At 42.1% G+C, this 17,170-nt stretch overlaps 4 protein-coding genes across 4 annotated transcripts; 3 read left to right on the top strand and 1 right to left on the bottom strand.

The window, feature by feature from the left end:
- Nucleotides 1-125: 125 nt before the first annotated feature.
- GCK72_014964 (uncharacterized protein) lies at nt 126-1,198 on the bottom strand (the record flags this gene model as incomplete). The annotated part of the gene is made up of 5 exons (XM_003088360.2): nt 126-602; nt 656-781; nt 830-958; nt 1,009-1,119; nt 1,169-1,198. The coding sequence occupies 5 exons, from the start codon at nt 1,196-1,198 to the stop codon at nt 126-128; spliced, it is 873 nt and encodes a 290-aa protein (XP_003088408.1).
- Nucleotides 1,199-14,638: 13,440 nt separating this feature from the next.
- GCK72_014963 (uncharacterized protein) lies at nt 14,639-15,472 on the top strand (the record flags this gene model as incomplete). The annotated part of the gene is made up of 4 exons (XM_003108519.2): nt 14,639-14,690; nt 14,740-14,802; nt 14,848-14,926; nt 14,980-15,472. 4 exons carry the CDS (start codon nt 14,639-14,641, stop codon nt 15,470-15,472), a joined length of 687 nt encoding a protein of 228 aa, XP_003108567.2.
- A 164-nt stretch (nt 15,473-15,636) lies between these two features.
- GCK72_014962 (uncharacterized protein) lies at nt 15,637-16,206 on the top strand (the record flags this gene model as incomplete). Its single annotated transcript, XM_003108497.2, has 3 exons — nt 15,637-15,791; nt 15,837-16,040; nt 16,095-16,206. 3 exons carry the CDS (start codon nt 15,637-15,639, stop codon nt 16,204-16,206), a joined length of 471 nt encoding a protein of 156 aa, XP_003108545.2.
- A 215-nt stretch (nt 16,207-16,421) lies between these two features.
- Nucleotides 16,422-16,988, top strand: GCK72_014961 (uncharacterized protein; the record flags this gene model as incomplete). The annotated part of the gene is made up of 3 exons (XM_003108582.2): nt 16,422-16,573; nt 16,625-16,828; nt 16,877-16,988. The coding sequence occupies 3 exons, from the start codon at nt 16,422-16,424 to the stop codon at nt 16,986-16,988; spliced, it is 468 nt and encodes a 155-aa protein (XP_003108630.2).
- Nucleotides 16,989-17,170: the final 182 nt, after the last annotated feature.

The following is a 17,170-nucleotide window of genomic DNA, read 5'->3' as shown; positions in this document are numbered from 1 at the left end:
GTTTCGTTTCTCCCCGTTTCGTTTCTCCCGGTTTCGTTTCTCCCGCTTTCGTTTCTCTCACTCGCTCGTTTCTCCCCGTTCGGTACGGTCTCTAATTTATTCTTAGAAACCAATAACTTTTAAAATCAACTAGCATTTTTGCACGGTCTCAACTTTGATGGATCAATATCACTGACGATTGGATACTCTGTTTTCTCTTCTTTCAACTTGATATTTCTCTTCGGATTCGCTTTTCTCGGTGGCTGAGGAACATATCCTTTTCCCAACTTTTTGAATTCCTCCGCCGCCTTGTCAGCGATCTGCACGACGTCATCTGCCAAATCGATATGATCTCTGACTGTATCACGAATTGGGGATTCGACGAGAAGAGTGAAGACTCCGGAAGAGGCGATACTGTTGGCGATATGGTAACGGAGCATACTCTTGGAGCAAATTTGTTGGGAGTTGACTTCACGGATGACATCACCAGCCTTCAGATGGATAGACGCCAGACTGTTGGGTGTCACGTAGTCGACTTCAAGACGATCTCTATTGTTGTATTTCACAAATAATCCCAAATCTATTATCTGCATTTCAGGAGTTGGACGGAGTCTTATGAGCACCTACAGTAAGATTTTTACAGGTTTTGTGGTTTTTGATCAATAGAAATGCTTACAAAATAGTGATTAACAGGGTTCGGAGTGATCCTCTCAACATCCCGATCGATTTGAATCTTCTCGACAGTTGTCCGAATATGGAAACACCATGAGAACATGTTTCGTTTCAAGGAAAGATGAATATTCTGGAATTTTTCAGATCTTCGACCCATTTCCAACTTTTTTCAAAATACCTCGGTTTTCTCCTTCAATTTAGTGTGTAACTCGTCTCCACTGGTGATCACTTTATCATCGATTCCCACAATACAATCTCCCAGAAAAGCTTTTCCAATTAGTATTGACTCCGGAAGAACATGAGTAATCTGGAAATGTCTGTCAGTCTCTCTCTTTACCCAGATGGCCATTTTCATACTCTACAATCCTGTTTGTGAACCCTCACTCCAATTGGCTTTCGAATCATGTAATGATCGACCAACTCCTTCGGCAATAATTGATCAATAGTGAAATCTTTGTCCAGTGCCAACTTTAAATTTATATTTCATTTTTGTTTATTTCTGGCCCTCCTTGCTTACACTGGTGTTGTCGATCTTATTCTTCGCCATCTGTTATTTCTTTTGCTTGAAACGAATTATATGAGAATTTTCTTTAAAAATGGTCAATTTCTTTTTTCAAAACAGTTTTTTTTTCAATTCGAGAGTACAAAAAAAGAAACGTGTTTTATCTTCACAGTGTGCAAACTTTATCAATATTTTTCATACGTACTGATAAAAACACGAATTCTTTATTCAGGTCTTTAATTTTGTGGGCAAAAAGTGAAATTTCAAGCGTAGAATAAAATAAATGGTTTTTGTTCCTAGCAACGTTGCTGTATTTTTCAGAATGTTCGGTGAAGGGTTTTTTTTTTCGAAGTTTATGTTAATTTGAAGCTGAACTTTACAGAATTCGATTGAAACTTTCCAAGAATTTCGAAAAAGTAAATTCAGAACATTTTCTTCAAGTTTTGATTCAATAAACCTCGTTTCAAAATCCACCATCTTCCCTCTTTTTCCGAATTTCGACACGAGAAACGCGCCATGCTGCCAGCTTGATGTCAACAATGCGGCTGGCGTGCTTCCCGTGTTTTTTTCGTTTTGCTAACTTTCAACTGACACACGAATTCTTTTGAAAAAAAGAAGGTTGGAAGGAAATTTTGCAGAATTTTTTGTTGTGTATCTATAGTTTGGTTTATTATCTTTCTTATGAAGTCGTGGAGAATGCTGGTTATATTAAGTTTATTCGTATAGTTGTGTCCAGAAAGATAATGCTTCGAAATCCGGATATCTCAATTTCATAATTAATTTTCATCTCGTAAAAATGTAAGTTTCGTCGGTAATGAGAAACAACCAAATGGAATTTAGAATGTTCAATGGCAATGTTTATTTTTGGAGTTTTTCGTTTCTTCTGGTCATACAATATGGAATCCGTCGCTCTTCTCAGAAACTTCATGCTCCCTCTTTCTTTTTAATCCCTCTGAATCCTCCGTTGTACATCAAGCCGAATAAAAATCAATAAATTCGCCGAACAATCGCCTACTATCAGACATCGATCCATGGGGGGTATCCTTTTTCCTCCTCTGCATGTGTTGCCCTCGTTTTGTTCGTTCGTTCGTACGCAGCACGTTGCCATGCCGTTTGTTCCGATAGTAAAGGAGAAAGGACAGATGGGAGGGAAAAAGGAGGGAGTAGTCACGCGCCTTCTCCGAAAAGAACGTCTCTTCCTCTTTCAGATGGCTACGGCGACGACGACAAATTAGTTTCCTTTCAGTTATGAGACGGACTTGAATTATAGGTTAGAAGACGTCACCTGTCATCATACATTTCCACGGATTTTTGACGATTTGTATCTCTCCGTTTTTCTAGGAATCTGACTGACTTCGTGTTGTAGTGTCGTAATTTTTGTCGTAAATGCATGGGCTCTGACTATATCTGGGATTATAGAACGTTTCATTGTTTTTTGAGTTTTGAGAATTAGAAATCTTTTACAGAAGAACCTTCAGAAATTTCAGCCGTTCTCGTTTTGATACCATTAAAAAAGTATTGTGGAAAAATAAACATTAGAATGAGCAATGAAATCCGATTTTCAAATGATCCAAACAAAAGCTAAAAGTCTGAAATTTCAGTGATTTCCATGCATTTTTTCACCCTTCTCTCTTCAAGATCTATCCTTCTGACCTTTTCGTTAACCCACTCCTCTCATCTACGATATGGCTAGTTTACAGGCTTTCCGTCCCCTCCAACTAAACGAAACCCAAGTCTGTGTTATCTCCTCCTACCCTCCAAGAGAAATGAGTGAAATCAATGATAACAGCGCGGAGGTAATCAGTTATAGTTATTAGTGTGTTGTTTCATATAAGTCAGCGCCCAATAATTTCCAGCACTCCGCCGCTCCATGTTGCCCTCGAAGAACTCGGTCCCCTCTTTCTGTAAGAATATTATCTTTTTTTTTGAATAACTTCTGAAAATAGCTTCAGATTTTTCTCATTCCAAAAGAATTCAATGTTATATTTTTCAGAAGCGAATACGCCAACGCGAAACCTTAGCAATAGGAGGAATGTCGGACCTCGTTGAGTTTGACCACCTCATTCCCTTTGAAGCGGACCTGAATCCCGAAAAAAACGGTATACGACATCGAGTTTTTTCCACGTTTTATCATTTTGGTGCTAAGGTAAGATCTGAAAATGTTTTTGAAATTCACGAAATTTGAAATATTTCAGCTTTACGATTGTCTGTATGCAGTTGCAATTGAAATCCCAGAAGACGGGGAGACTGTCCCAATATCTGCCGTCCTAAAATCCCTCAACTACGAGCATTTCCTCACGCCCGAGTGCCGTTTCCCTCCCGTTTCCAAACTGCTCGATGTGATTGAAAAACGAGAAATGGACGACTGCCAAATCCTTTTCAAGATCTCTGATCTAATTGAAGATCATAAAACTGAAAAACCCGAAACGTTCGGTCCCTACGATCCCTCGAATCCGAACCGAGTCCCTATTCAATGTGCTGTCGACGCAGCGACTACCGTTGCTTCCATGGCTTATTGGTAAGTTTTTGAATTGATGAATATCTTAAAATGTTTGAATTAATTTCAGTTTTCTCGCCTCCTCCTTCGCTGAAGACCTTATGAAAGCGGCGTGTCCTGAAGCGTATGGTTACGACGACGAAGAAGACGAGTCAGATGAGGAAGAAGATGGGACAGAAGATGATGGTTAGTTATACTCGAAGAAGAAGAAACATCCGAAAAGACACATTCCACAGCATCATTGGAAGTAGCCATTAGAACGGCAGTTGATGGAAAATGAGAACTGGAATGAGGGGGAGAGAAAAAAGAGATAGGGTTTACTGTTTCGGTGTGTAACAAGTTTTGAGGACATAAAAAATGAGACTACTAAGACTAATTAAAATTTGGAACTTTTTTTCAGATGCGGTGAAACCTCCTAAAGAAAAGAAGATTCCGATTTTAAACCATCGAAAACTCCCTCCTGTTGAGCCGATAGAACTGCAACAGAATGCGATGCTCCTCCTGGCGACGAGAACTGGAGTTAGAATTCATATAAGCATTTTGTTAAAAAAAATAGTGATTTTCAGATCGAACAGTTCCTGATATTAGCCAATGAAATTGGAAAAGTGCAATTCCAAGGTCACAAGCTCTCGACAATTACACCGTTAATGGAAGCCGCTGCCAGTTCGTCCGAATTAATTGTTAACCGACTTCTGAAAATGGGTGCTGATCCGAATGTTCAATCTGTTCCTAACTGCAATACGGCATTGATTTATGCGGCGTGTACTGATGCGAGAGATGTTGTTCGAGAGATTCTGATGAGCGAAGGACCGATTAAACCCGACGTTTATTTGATAAATAATTTTTATCATGACGCGTTGATGGAAGTTGCACTTGTTGGAGGAGTTGACACGCTTAAAGATTTTCTCGATGCAGGTTACCCTCCGAAGTTTCTGGATGTCCAATCTACTACAAGAGTAAGTTTTTTTTTCTGTTTTGAAAAATTTCAAAGTTTGAAATTCAAACCCAAAAAATTTCAGCAAGAATCAGCTTTAACTCTTGCTTCCCTCAAAGGCTACTCTCAAATTGTGTCTACAATCCTTGACTACCACGACAAACATCCCCCAACGACCTCTGATGATCTTCGCGATGCGTGTCTTGAAAGATATTCAGCACTGATGGAAGCAGCGATGGAAGGACATGTTGATGTGTGCAAACTGATGCTCTCTCGTGGAACACCGACTGAAATGAGCGAAAATGTTCATATTGAAGCTCAAAGTCCGCTGTTGTTGGCGTGTTCCGGGGGATATCCAGAAATTGTAGAGGTTCTATTAGCTGCTGGAGCCAGAGTCGATGAGATCAGTAACAAGAATAGCACCTGTTTGATGGAAGCCTGTTGTGGAGAACAAGGAGATCAGGTTAACGTTGTACGATTGTTACTTGCGAAGCATGCTGAAGTGAATTATCTTCATCCGGATACAGGAGACACTCCACTATCACTTGCTGCCAGATTCGGACACATGTATGTTTTAAAAACAGTTATATTTAAAATATTTATTAAGGAAAAATTATCTTTTAACCTTCTTTTGTTCCAAAAATATAAATTCGAAGTCTTTAAAATCACCTAAAACAACCCCGTAACTCACCGCGTAAAACGGTTTCATGATGAGGACTAGAAATTAAATTTTAGAAAAACTAGTCCCTCTAGCAAAAGTCGTGTTTTTTGTTTCCTTTGCTGCGTCGGGAATTGCCCTCTGAAACCATTCCCACTTTTCCCATTTCCTCATTTCCCGAATTTCAGCGGAATAATGAAACTTCTCGTCGAGAAAAACGGTGATCTGACTGCTGGAAAAACTTCACCGATCGTGGAAGCCGCGGCCAAGAATAAGTTAGAATGTGTTCAATTCATTCTGGCACATTGTAAAACTATCCCACAAGAACAGCTAAGTCGAGCACTTGTTGCTGGTGCAGACTCTGGATGTCTTCAAATTGTTGAGGAACTTGTTCGAGCCGGAGCTGACATGAATTTCGAACAAGATGAGCGAACGGCAATGATGAAAGCGGCTAAAAATAATCGTTACGATGTTGTTCAATTTCTTGTTAACAAGGGAGCATCCGTCAATTTCAAGTCATCGAAAAACGACGCGACCGCGCTTTCCCTTGCTTGTAGTGAAGGTCACATGGAGATTGCTCAATTTTTGATAAGAAATGGAGCAGATCCTATGCTGAAAATGGACGACGGAGTGAACTGTTTTATGGAAGTTGCCAGACATGGAAGTTTTGATTTGATGAGTATGCTTGTTGAGTTCACAAAAGGAAACATTTCATTGGATAAAGAACCACCGAAACTCGGAATTAACAGATGCAAAACGAACAAGAAGAAGAAAAAGAATGGGACGGGAGTGGGATGCGGAATGGTAAGTGAAAAAATAAAAAGTACAGGAAATTAACTGGAAGTAGACGAGATTTCAGGATACATCTGAAATGTTGATGATGTTGAATGGAGTTCTGCCGAAACGAAAAGGGAGTAAACAGCCGGGAATGCATGATCTCCCTTATTCAACACATGAGATTGACATGCTCACTCATTTGCTCAAGCTTCAACAGTTCGTTTTTGTCTTTCAGATCAATCAGCTATATTCTCATTTTTCCAGACAAATGGTCTCCTATGAAGCTCATAAAAGTGCTGATAAAGACACGCCGAACTTGAACAAAGTTCTGGAAGGACTTCAAATCGGTTATGGATTCACTGCTGAGGGAAAAATCAACTTTCCACCTCCACCGTGTCGTGTGGACATGGATAAATTATACAACGGAGAGCTTGTTCCAAACATAAAATTATGGGCAGAACTCGTCGCACACGGATGGATGGAAATGGAGAGAAAAGTTGGAAGACCGGTGGAAATGTCCTCATTCCAAATATGTAGTGAGGGTCATTCGACGAATGCTGCTGCCGCTGTTTCAGCCGTTGCTGCTGCTGCAACTGGAATGGATAGTCAAGCGTATTTGGCGTCTGTATTCGCGAAAATGAATAACGGAGAGGAGATGCCACGTGTTCCAGCGACTGTTGGCTCTCTGAATGCTGCAAGTGCTGCGATGACAGGAATCAGTTTTCACTCGGATGATGCAATGCGTCTATTTGGTGGAGCATCGTTCGCTACGAAAAGTAATACCGAATTTAGAGAATTAATGATAATGAGCTTACCGTAAAAACTCTATTTGAGGTGCATGCAACTCTATTGTTCAACGGGTCTGTCGGAGTGCAACTCTATTAGAGGGGCAATTCAAATAGAGGGTGCGCCTCTATTTTTCGTCGACGAATTCGCCCATCCTCGATACCCAACTATCTCTTGAATTTGTTTGATTTCTGCAGTTTTTATGCCGAATTTTTCGAACTTTTACGTAAAAACGGAAAAAATTCCTGTACTTTTATACAGAACTACGTTTTTAACAACAAAAATGCCGAAATAGTGATGTGAAAGAACAGTTAGGAGTTAGTTAATGATGATATTAGAGAAAAGTAGAAATCACTGGAGGGCAACTGTATTAGAGGGGCACCTCAATTAGAGGGTGCAACTCTATTGTTCAAAGAGTCTGTCGGGGGGCACCACTATTAGAGGGGCACTTCAAATAGAGGGGCACCTCAAATAGAGTTTTTACGGTAATTCAAAAATTAGTTTTCCAGTGGTTTCCGACAACAAGAAGACGTGCAATCATCAACAGTTTGCAACCGTTCATCACATACAAGAGGCCGCTTTCCGTGCTGCGCTTCTTAAAATGGATGCAATGTATAAAGAACGAAAGGGTGCTGCAATCAGTGTTGTTGATATGGAATCCAATTTCCCCATTGATGCCAAAGAAACGAGAATCACAGCGAAGTCTCCTCCTGTTGGCCCTAAAACGACAAGCATGACTGTTCCGAAGCCAGAGAAGAATAGCGCTGAAGTTGAAGTCACTACAGAACAACCGGGTGCTGGAAAAATCGGAGACAAGGCTAGTTTTGTGGAATCGGGGGCATTTTTCGCGATATTTTCAGTCAAATACCACTAATTAATAATCCTGGTTTCTTTTAGGTCGATATGTCGTTTCAGAAAGACGGCATGGAACCGTCTCAAGTATATCCGAAAATTCTGAAGTTGGCAATCGAAATGGAGCAGATGTATCGTTCAAATCCAACAGACAAAGCACGCGAGATTGCCGTGACAACGGCTTATATTGCAAGCACACTTCCCGAACAGATTTGCCTCGAGATGAACGTCGAATGTACGCTTACCAAATATATAATCGAAAAAGAGCAAGTAAAGCTCCCCTTTTCCGCTCTCTCGGCTCTTTGCGCGAGGGCATCGGACGACGAAACGAACGAAAAGCACAACGAGTTGCCGTCTTCTTCTTTAGTCTATTGATTCTTGTGTATAGAAAACGAACGCGGAAAAAGGGTCTCTCGACGAGCGCTATGGGTCCACGCAACCCATCACGTGTCTGTCCCCTTTCTGGTTGAAAAACATGCAGACTTTTGCGTCTGCGTCTTCGAAAAATAGTGTTTTTCCGTTCCGCGCGGAAATGAAGAAGCATCATGAGAAATGCGGGAAAAATCACACGAGAAACAGAATAAAGAGAACACGTTTTGGAAAAGAATAGATCAAACAAGTACAAGGGCGCTGAAAATCGAAATTTCACTACAAAATCATTGATTCTCATCATTTTATTCTTTCGTAACGAACGATTTTCACACTGTCTGTGCCCTCTGTCTCCGCCGGTACACTCAGGCGCGGCGGAGGGGGACTAGGAAGCTCGCCCGGTGGCCGAAAATTCTCCACCTGACTGTTTTCCTCTTTCACTTTGTCGTTTTGCCAAAAGAAACGAGTTGTTTTACCTAATTTCCTGCTTTTCTCTCAACTTTTGCACTTTTAGAATACATTGGACTAATAGAGGGTCACATAGTGCGCGTTTTTCGCAAGTTTTCGTGTCGGTGTCCTCGTGATAGAGCGAGAAATTCATCAAGAAAAATATTTTGATTATTTTTTTCACTAAAAAAGCATGCAAACACAGAAAAAATAGAAAACCTCAATTTTAATTTTAGCTGGCGATCGTTTGCTCAAGAAACTGCTTTCGGGCATGTCAGAAAAGCAGAAACTTGCGATGATGACTCGGGCGAGAAAAACAATCACCACCGAAACTGATAATGAACTTCTTCGTCGATCTGCTGATTCCTGTACGGTTTTCTTCATTTACTTCTACTGTCTTGTATCCTTGAATCCTTTGTTTGTTATTTTCTCGAAAATATATCTTCACGCAACTTTATTCCCTCATTTCAGTGTCCGATAAACGATTGAAGGAGGAATATTTGAAGATCTTCCGAGAAACAGCCGACTGCGCATTCTATGACAAGTGTGTGAGGGAAAAGAAGTTGAAGGCTGCCGAACAGAAGCACGCAAGAACATCTACGGCAAACGTGGGCTCTCAGGTCTGAACATTTTCCCCACTTTGATTGAAAATTCTCATTTTTGTTTTTAGAATTCGATGGCACCCGCCAAATCACAAGCAGGAAAGGTGGTCGCCAGCCAGCAACAATCAGGACAGCTCAGACGAACACATTCGGAAGGAGATGGTGCAGAAAGAGCGAAAGCTCGATCAAATGCGATCGACAAATCAACAGACACAACTCTGGAGACTCCTCTGACAATCGCATGCGCCAATGGACACCGAGATATTGTGGAATTGTTGCTCAAAGAAGGTGCAAACATTGAGCATCGAGACAAGAAAGGATTCTCCCCTCTAATAATCGCCGCTACCGCTGGTCATGCATCAGTCGTGGAAGTCCTGCTCAAGAATCATGCCGCCATTGAAGCACAATCAGACAGAACGAAAGACACCGCATTATCACTCGCGTGTTCTGGTGGTCGAAAAGATGTTGTTGAACTCCTTCTTTCACATGGAGCCAACAAGGAGCATCGGAATGTCAGTGACTACACCCCTCTTTCGTTAGCCTCCTCTGGTGGATACATTGATATAGTCAATATGCTGTTGTCATCCGGTTCAGAGATCAACTCGAGAACTGGTAGTAAGCTGGGCATTTCACCATTAATGTTGGCTTCGATGAATGGGCATAAAGAAGCCACGAAAGTGCTCTTGGAGAAAGGAAGTGATATCAATGCACAAATTGAAACCAACAGGTAATTGATTAGTGATTTTCTCATCATTTTTAAAGTGTTTTTTACCCATAAAAGGATGTAAATATGTTACATTCGAATCTCTTAATTTTTCAGAAACACTGCCTTAACACTTGCAAGTTTCCAAGGACGCACCGAAGTTGTCAAACTTCTGCTTCAATACCATGCCAATGTCGAACATCGGGCAAAGACCGGATTGACTCCTCTCATGGAATGTGCCACCGGTGGATACGTTGAAGTCGGAACGCTTCTGATAGAGGCGGGTGCAGACCCAAATGCATCTCCTGTTCAGGCGACAAAGGATACAGCGCTAACGATAGCTGCGGAAAAGGGCAATGACAAATTTGTTGAGATGCTGCTCGATCACGATGCAGCTATCGATGCAAGGAACAAGAAGGGATGCAGCGCACTCTGGCTCGCTTGCAACAATGGCCACCTTTCCACTGCTGAAGTCCTTATCACTAAAGGTGCCGATCCAGACACGTTTGATAATCGAAAAATATCTCCGATGATGGCTGCTTTCCGTAAAGGACATATTGAGATGGTCACTTTCATGGTGGGACACGCGAAACAGTTTCCGAATGAAACTGATCTATCGAGGGCAGTACAAGCTATTGAGAGTGAGGAAACCAAGGCCAAATGCAATAGCTGCATCGATGTGATTCGAAATGCGAAGAAAGCACAAGCTGAGTCGGCTGAAAAAGCAGCCAATAGTTTGTTAGAGCAAATAGATGAAGAAAATGCGAAAAATGAGGAGAAGAAGCAGAAGCAGAAGGAGAAGAAGAATAAAAAGAAGGAGGCGAAAAAGAAAGAGAAAGTTGAAGGTGCATCGCAACCACCAGAGCCAGAGCCTGAACCAGCCGAAGAAAACGTGGAGGAACCAGAACCTGCACCTGTTCCTGAACCTGAACCTGAACCTGAACCTGAAAATGTTCCTGTACCCGAACCAACACCCGCTGTCGTGGAAGAACCACCTAAAGATCCACCGAAACCTCGAAGAAATAGGCGGAAAACGAATCCAGACGGTGTTCCGAAAGGACCGAAAGTTGTAAAAGAAGTAAAACCGATTGTCGAAGAAGAGCCCTCCGAGCTTCCATATGCGCCGATCAAGGTTACAATCCCACCACCAGCACAAGTTCAAGCACCGATGGTGTCTCCCAGTTCATATTCTGAGTCGGAAGAATGGTGTAAAGCTGGAAAGGAAGGAAAGAAGGCGAGACCGGCGAAGAGACCAGATGGACGACAAACCGCCCCATCAAGTGGAGGTTCTAGTCAACCAAAGAACGCATCGGCCACTTCCAGTGTTGCTTCTGAACGCCAAAATCCATGGGAGGTTGATACGGTAAGATTGTTGTTTTTACTACTACTCAAATGAATCTATCCGTTTTCAGAAAGGAAGCAAAGTGTTCGAGTTCACTGTTCTTGGTAACATTGTATCGCGAGTCATTGGAAAGTCGGGATCAAACATCAACGCAGTTCGAGAAGCAACTGGAGCTCAGATTGAGATCGATAAACTTGGAGGGTCGAAGGAAGACGATAGACATATCACAGTTAGAGGCAGTGCAGATACAGTGAGCCATGCGACGAACATAATCTACCTCCTGATACATGATAAAAACATGTTGATTACCGATGCTATCAGAACTGTTCTGCGTGGCAATTCGTCCGTTGCCTCGTCGCTGTCATCCGAAGGAACCTCTAGAAGCGCCGTTGACTCTACGTCATATGCGCCATCATCTATTCCTCAATCGATGTCGTCTGCAAGTTTGGCTCGTCAGTCATCGTCCCCTGCTCCGGTTTCCACACAGCCACAAGCACATCCAAAACCATCCAAATCCCATGGTCATCAGACTTCGAAGGATCATAGTGGTGGGAGCAGTGGTGGAGGGAACGTATGGCAACAAAGAATGGCTGCTCGACAAGAAAAGGAACCGGCTCCGATTTCTCAATCGCCCAAGCCGACTGTTCCATCTCCTCAACAAGTTCGACAGCAGACGCCACCGCAACCAATTCGTCAACAATCTGTTCCGGTTCAGACTGCTACTGTTCCAACTCCTCTCAGTGAGTTTTCATAATCTTCAGAATATCATAAAAGTTTCCGCTTTTCAGAAGCCACAACACCTACCCCAGCTCGTGCTACTACTCCTCTTGATCGTGTGATTGCTCCACCAGTGAGACGAGAAACCCCTGTGGCTGCTGCATCTGTTCAACCGGTTCAACAAGTTCATGTCGCACAACCTAGACAAGAACCAGTGTCAGCTCAACAACAACAACGACTCCCGGAACCAGTCCAACGGCATGTGGAACCAAGCGGACAAGCTCAACGATATCCAGAACCGATTTCTCGTCCTCAATCATCGGCTCATCCAATGCAAAATGTGCAGCAACAACAGCCTACGTTCTCCAAAGCTCCTGGAACTCGTGTTAGCACTGATTTCTCTCGCGCTCCTGGACCACCAACGCAGGCTGCCAGCAATGTTCCGCAGACTAAAGCTGAGGTGTTCGATGATCGATTGGCATTTGGTCAGTTCAAACAGACGACTCCTGGGCCTCCGGGTACTCCAAATGCTCAGTCAGCTTCATCGCTCAACACTTCGCTCAACGATCCATCGAATGGTTCAATTGACTTCGATATTTCGAAACTGAGAATGTTTGACGACGGAAAAACGGGAGGAAACATATGGGGCAAAGGTGGAGAAGACAGTGATACTTGGGGAGGATTGTTCACTCAATTCTTCCCGACAAGTTCTACTGCTAGTGTTTCATCTCCCTTGAGTTCAACTGTCCCCACACCAATGAGAAGTGAAACCAGAAACGATACGGAGTGGCCACAGTCCGATGCATTCAATCAATTGTTGTCTGAACAATCTCAAATGGCTAGCAATCTAGGAACATCAACGAGTTCTCGACAACAACAAGTTACTCCTGGAATGTCTTCATTGGAAAGCAAAGGATGGATGCCGTCTTCATTTACTCCGTCGGCTCGCGATCCAAACCGAACTCAGCCACCACTCTTTGCAAGATCTCCGTCATCTTCAGCTGCAGCTACGAATCCGTCTACTCTGCTGCAGCAGCAACAACAGCAGCAGCAGCAAAGATATCAGCAGCAGATTCACGAACAGCAGCAACAACAGCAACAAGCACTTCAGCAACAACGGATGTTCCAGCAGCAATTCTCGCAGACTCAATCCACTCTGCAACAGCAACAGCAGCAGATGTATCAACTACGAATGAATCCGGCCTACGGCCAACTTGCTCAGCAGTTGCTGGATCATGAGAAGACGTCAGCACCGGGACCATCTCACCAGCCGCCATCTAGCAGTCAACTGGCAAACAGCTACTACCCATCGCCTTCATACACTGATAATAGTGTTCTTGGACAGTTGAACTTGGCGACGATGGCACAGCGGGGAATAAAACAGTTTGACGGGTTTAATGTGAGTCTGATTCTCTTCTCAATGCATATGTATTCAATATCTGATTTCAGAACGATCAACCAGTGAATGACAGTATTCTGGCTGCTATTATTGAACAAAAGAAGAACCAGCCAGTACTCCCGTCGTCTGGATACATGCACGCCGCCCAAGAACAACCACCACCATTTGTTGGACCATCTTCCAGCGTGACGTCTCAACGAATGGGAATGATGCGCCCTCAGCCACAACCCCAACCCTTCGTTACGACTCCACAACAGCCTCCTCCAGGTTTTGGATCTCTTGGAGCTGCTCCATCAAATCAAGGAACAGTATCACAACGTCAGATGTATCAATTCCAACAGGGTCCCCAACAAGCGCCGCAGTTCAATCCGTTAACACCGTGAGTAAACGTTCGAAAATTTGATTGTGTTGTAATTATCGCTCCTTTTTCAGATTGGATTGGAACACCGTTCAGCAGCAACAACAACGTCAAGCTAATCCTCAGAATCCATCCCAGACTGCACCAACCAAATGGAACAATTGGAACAATATTTGAACTCAATACGTTTCCGTCATCGACGTCCCCCTATCCCGATCATCACAGTTGTCCCAGTAAATCATGTATCAATCACTTTTTAACTATGTTTATCTTTTTTCTCCGGTAGACTTGTTTTCCTCCCGCCCACTAGTTGATCTTTTCCATGGTTTTCTCGTTGTTTTTCCGTCCATCCTTATTCGGGTCCTTTTCGGTACAGTTTCTTTCCATTGTCTTAACTGCGTTTTCCCGTTTTTCTATGTCATTATTTTTCCCCAATTCTTTCACACCCCTCTCAATTTTCCGATCTTTCTCCACAAATCTTCCCAGCGTTGACAACTATTTTTTGGCGACCTTTTTCTTGAACATTCTTGTTCAAGTCTGTATTGGCTAGTTACCCACTTCTGTTGTTTTTTATTTTTTATTTTCCCTCCCCTATCCCAACAGAATATACAACTTTTTTCGGTTAACTCTTTATTTTTCCTTTTCTTTATCTCATCATCTACATATTTGTAATTGAAACGGATTCTCAAGTGGTCTTCCGCCTTTTCGATGCTCCTTTTCTCCTCTTCCTCCCCCTTCCAACCTCTGTTCCTCATGATGAAAGAATTCATGTGAAAATGTGTCTTTGAAATTTTCACTTTCAGTGTTTTACTCGTCGGTTCTCTTCGAATTTTTGAGATTTCTCTTTCTTTGTCGGGGCGTTAATTCTATTTATAGTTATTATATCGATTTATGTTGATGAACCATAAATAGCATTTTCTGAAACGGTTATTCTCTTGTTTTGCTTTGTGAAAGGGGCGGAGTTCGTGGTGTTCATTCCAATACTTTATGAATAGTAGTTAGAAAGAAGAAGAAAGAAAAAAGATAATCTCTCATTTAGTCAGAATGATTGCATCGAAAATGTTGTCGAGATTGAGCAGGAGTGTTGTTCAAGCAGGTGAGACTCGATGAACTAGAAATTTTAAATTGTATAGTTTGAATTTAAGCCAGATCGATGTATATTCAAGTTCAAGAGACACCGAATCCGCTGTCGTTAAAGTTTCTCCCAGGTACACTGAATTATTATCTTTTAGTGAAAACAGAAAAATATTCAGGCCAACAACTTCTCCCGGATGCATCGAAAACATACGACTTCAATTCAGCAGCCGCCGCAAAACAGAGTCCTTTGGCAGTGTACGAAATTATTCGATTCGGCAACTTGGCATTGATCAATTCTTTATTTTCAGTAAACTGCTTCGTGTCGATGGAGTGAAACGCGTCTTCTTTGGGGAAGATTTCGTAACAGTCACAAAAGCAGATGAACACGTGGATTGGGCTCTTCTTCGTCCGGAAATCTTCTCAACGATAGCCGATCATTTACAGACTGGAAAACCAGTTATTAATGAAGTGGCGGCAACTGATGGGGAGGCGGAAGTGGAGGATAATGAAGTCGTGATGATGATCAAGGAGATTCTGGAGACACGCATTCGACCGATGGTTCAAGAAGACGGAGGTGACATCACCTATGTTGGATTTGACGATGGTGTTGTCAAACTGAAGATGCAAGGATCGTGTACAGGATGCCCGAGTTCTGGTGTAACACTCAAAAATGGAATTGAGAATATGTTGACTTTCTACGTGCCAGAAGTAAAAGAAGTGATTGAAGTGAAGGATGAATCAGATGATTTGGTGGAGAGAGAGTTGAAGAAGTTCGAGCAATCGAGAGGAATCAAAGAATGAACATGCTAACTTTTCGTGTTTTTAATAGTTATGCTGACTGTAGATGTTTGATTTAGAGACTTTAATAAAGTGCACAGGTTTAACCTTTCTACGTGAAATAGTTTGTTTCCACATTCTCCATTAATCTTGAAATGTTTTTTTCGAGAATTCAGAATTGAATCAGAATGATGTACGAATCTCGTCTCTTTCTGATTCTCTTCGCCCTTCCAGCTGGTTCTCTTGGATGGGATCATTTTCAGTTCGACACCACACTATTCTGTAATTATAACGATCGGCCGTTTTATGATTTGAAGATTGAGTGGTGGGAGCAAGATACATTGTGAGTTTTAGTTACTTCGCCACTTTTCTATTACCGAATTTTCAGATCGGCGGGAGAAAAAATCTCAAATGCAAAAATTCTTCAAGCGGATACGGGAAGATTCAGTTTCACAATGGAAGGAGCGATGAACGGAGATGAGATGTTTTCAGCGGGATATCGCCCCGTTGCGTATATCAGTCATGATTGTACGGATGATGGGAAACGAGTCGATTTGGTGTTGAGTCTGACGACTCTTTGCGAAGTTGGACAGTAAGTTTTTTGGTGTTATTTCTTTCTAGCAAATCTTAAAACGTTGAATTCCAGCACTTGCCACTATCGTGTCATCAAGGATATCACCAACACATGGGGGAAAGAAGACATGAAACCTGCCGGATTCCTTCATGATAACATGGATCCATTCCCTGATTTTCCATGAGAATTGGATCATGTAAAAACATCTGAACACTCGATTCTTTTAGCCTTTTCGTCAAATTAATAAACTTTTATAGGCGACGATTTGTTGTTTTTGTTTTCCGTTCACCGTGTGATCCGAAATATTCGCGTGAAAAATCTTCTACGTAAAAATAAATCCACGTGTGCGTTGTCACAAAATAAAAAATATTCAATCTAACTTAAATGTCGCGAATAAAAATGCACCGCTCTCTTCTCCTCCTCCTAGCCATCTCAACTCTCTCGGCCACCGCTTGGGATCACTTTCAATTCGACATCACTCTCTTCTGTAATTTCCAAGATCGAGCCAAATATAATCTGAAAATTGAGTGGTACGAGGTTGATTCGGTTTTGTGAGTTAAATAGTTTCCAAAAACCATTAACAATTTAAAAATAATCTCCAGTTCTGGGGAAGATCGAATCACAACACCACAACTTCTGGAGCCCAACACGGGGAGGTTCAGTTTTTCAATGCCTGGTGCGATGAATGGAGATGAGGCACTTTCGAATGGATACAAACCGAAAGCATACATCAGCCATGATTGTACTGATGATGGAAAACGTGTTGATTTGGACCTTACTGTCGTGAAGTTGTGTAACACGGAAAAGTGAGCCATATACAATCAAAGCAAATGTCTGAAATTAACTAATTATAGCACTTGCCATTATCGAATTATTCAAGATATCACAAATCGTTCAGGATCGGCAGAGATCGAGGCCAGTGGATTTAAAGAAGGGGACATGTCACCATTTCCAGACTTTCCTTGAATTCTTCAGGAAAGATACATAAGACGTCGTTTTTACCGCTATGAATTATCAAATGAATTTTATAAAATCCTTTATAATTCTTTATAGTTCTTCTGCAACCTTTTATTCATTTTTCGAGAAAAGCGGGTCGAAATTTGTAACTACAGTACCCCATAATTCCTTCACCTTAAAGGAACATGTGA

The sequence above is a fragment of the Caenorhabditis remanei genome, chromosome IV, assembly GCF_010183535.1.
Source record: "Caenorhabditis remanei strain PX506 chromosome IV, whole genome shotgun sequence".
Lineage (NCBI taxonomy): Eukaryota > Metazoa > Nematoda > Chromadorea > Rhabditida > Rhabditidae > Caenorhabditis > Caenorhabditis remanei.
This window is presented reverse-complemented; position numbering and strand designations above follow the sequence as displayed.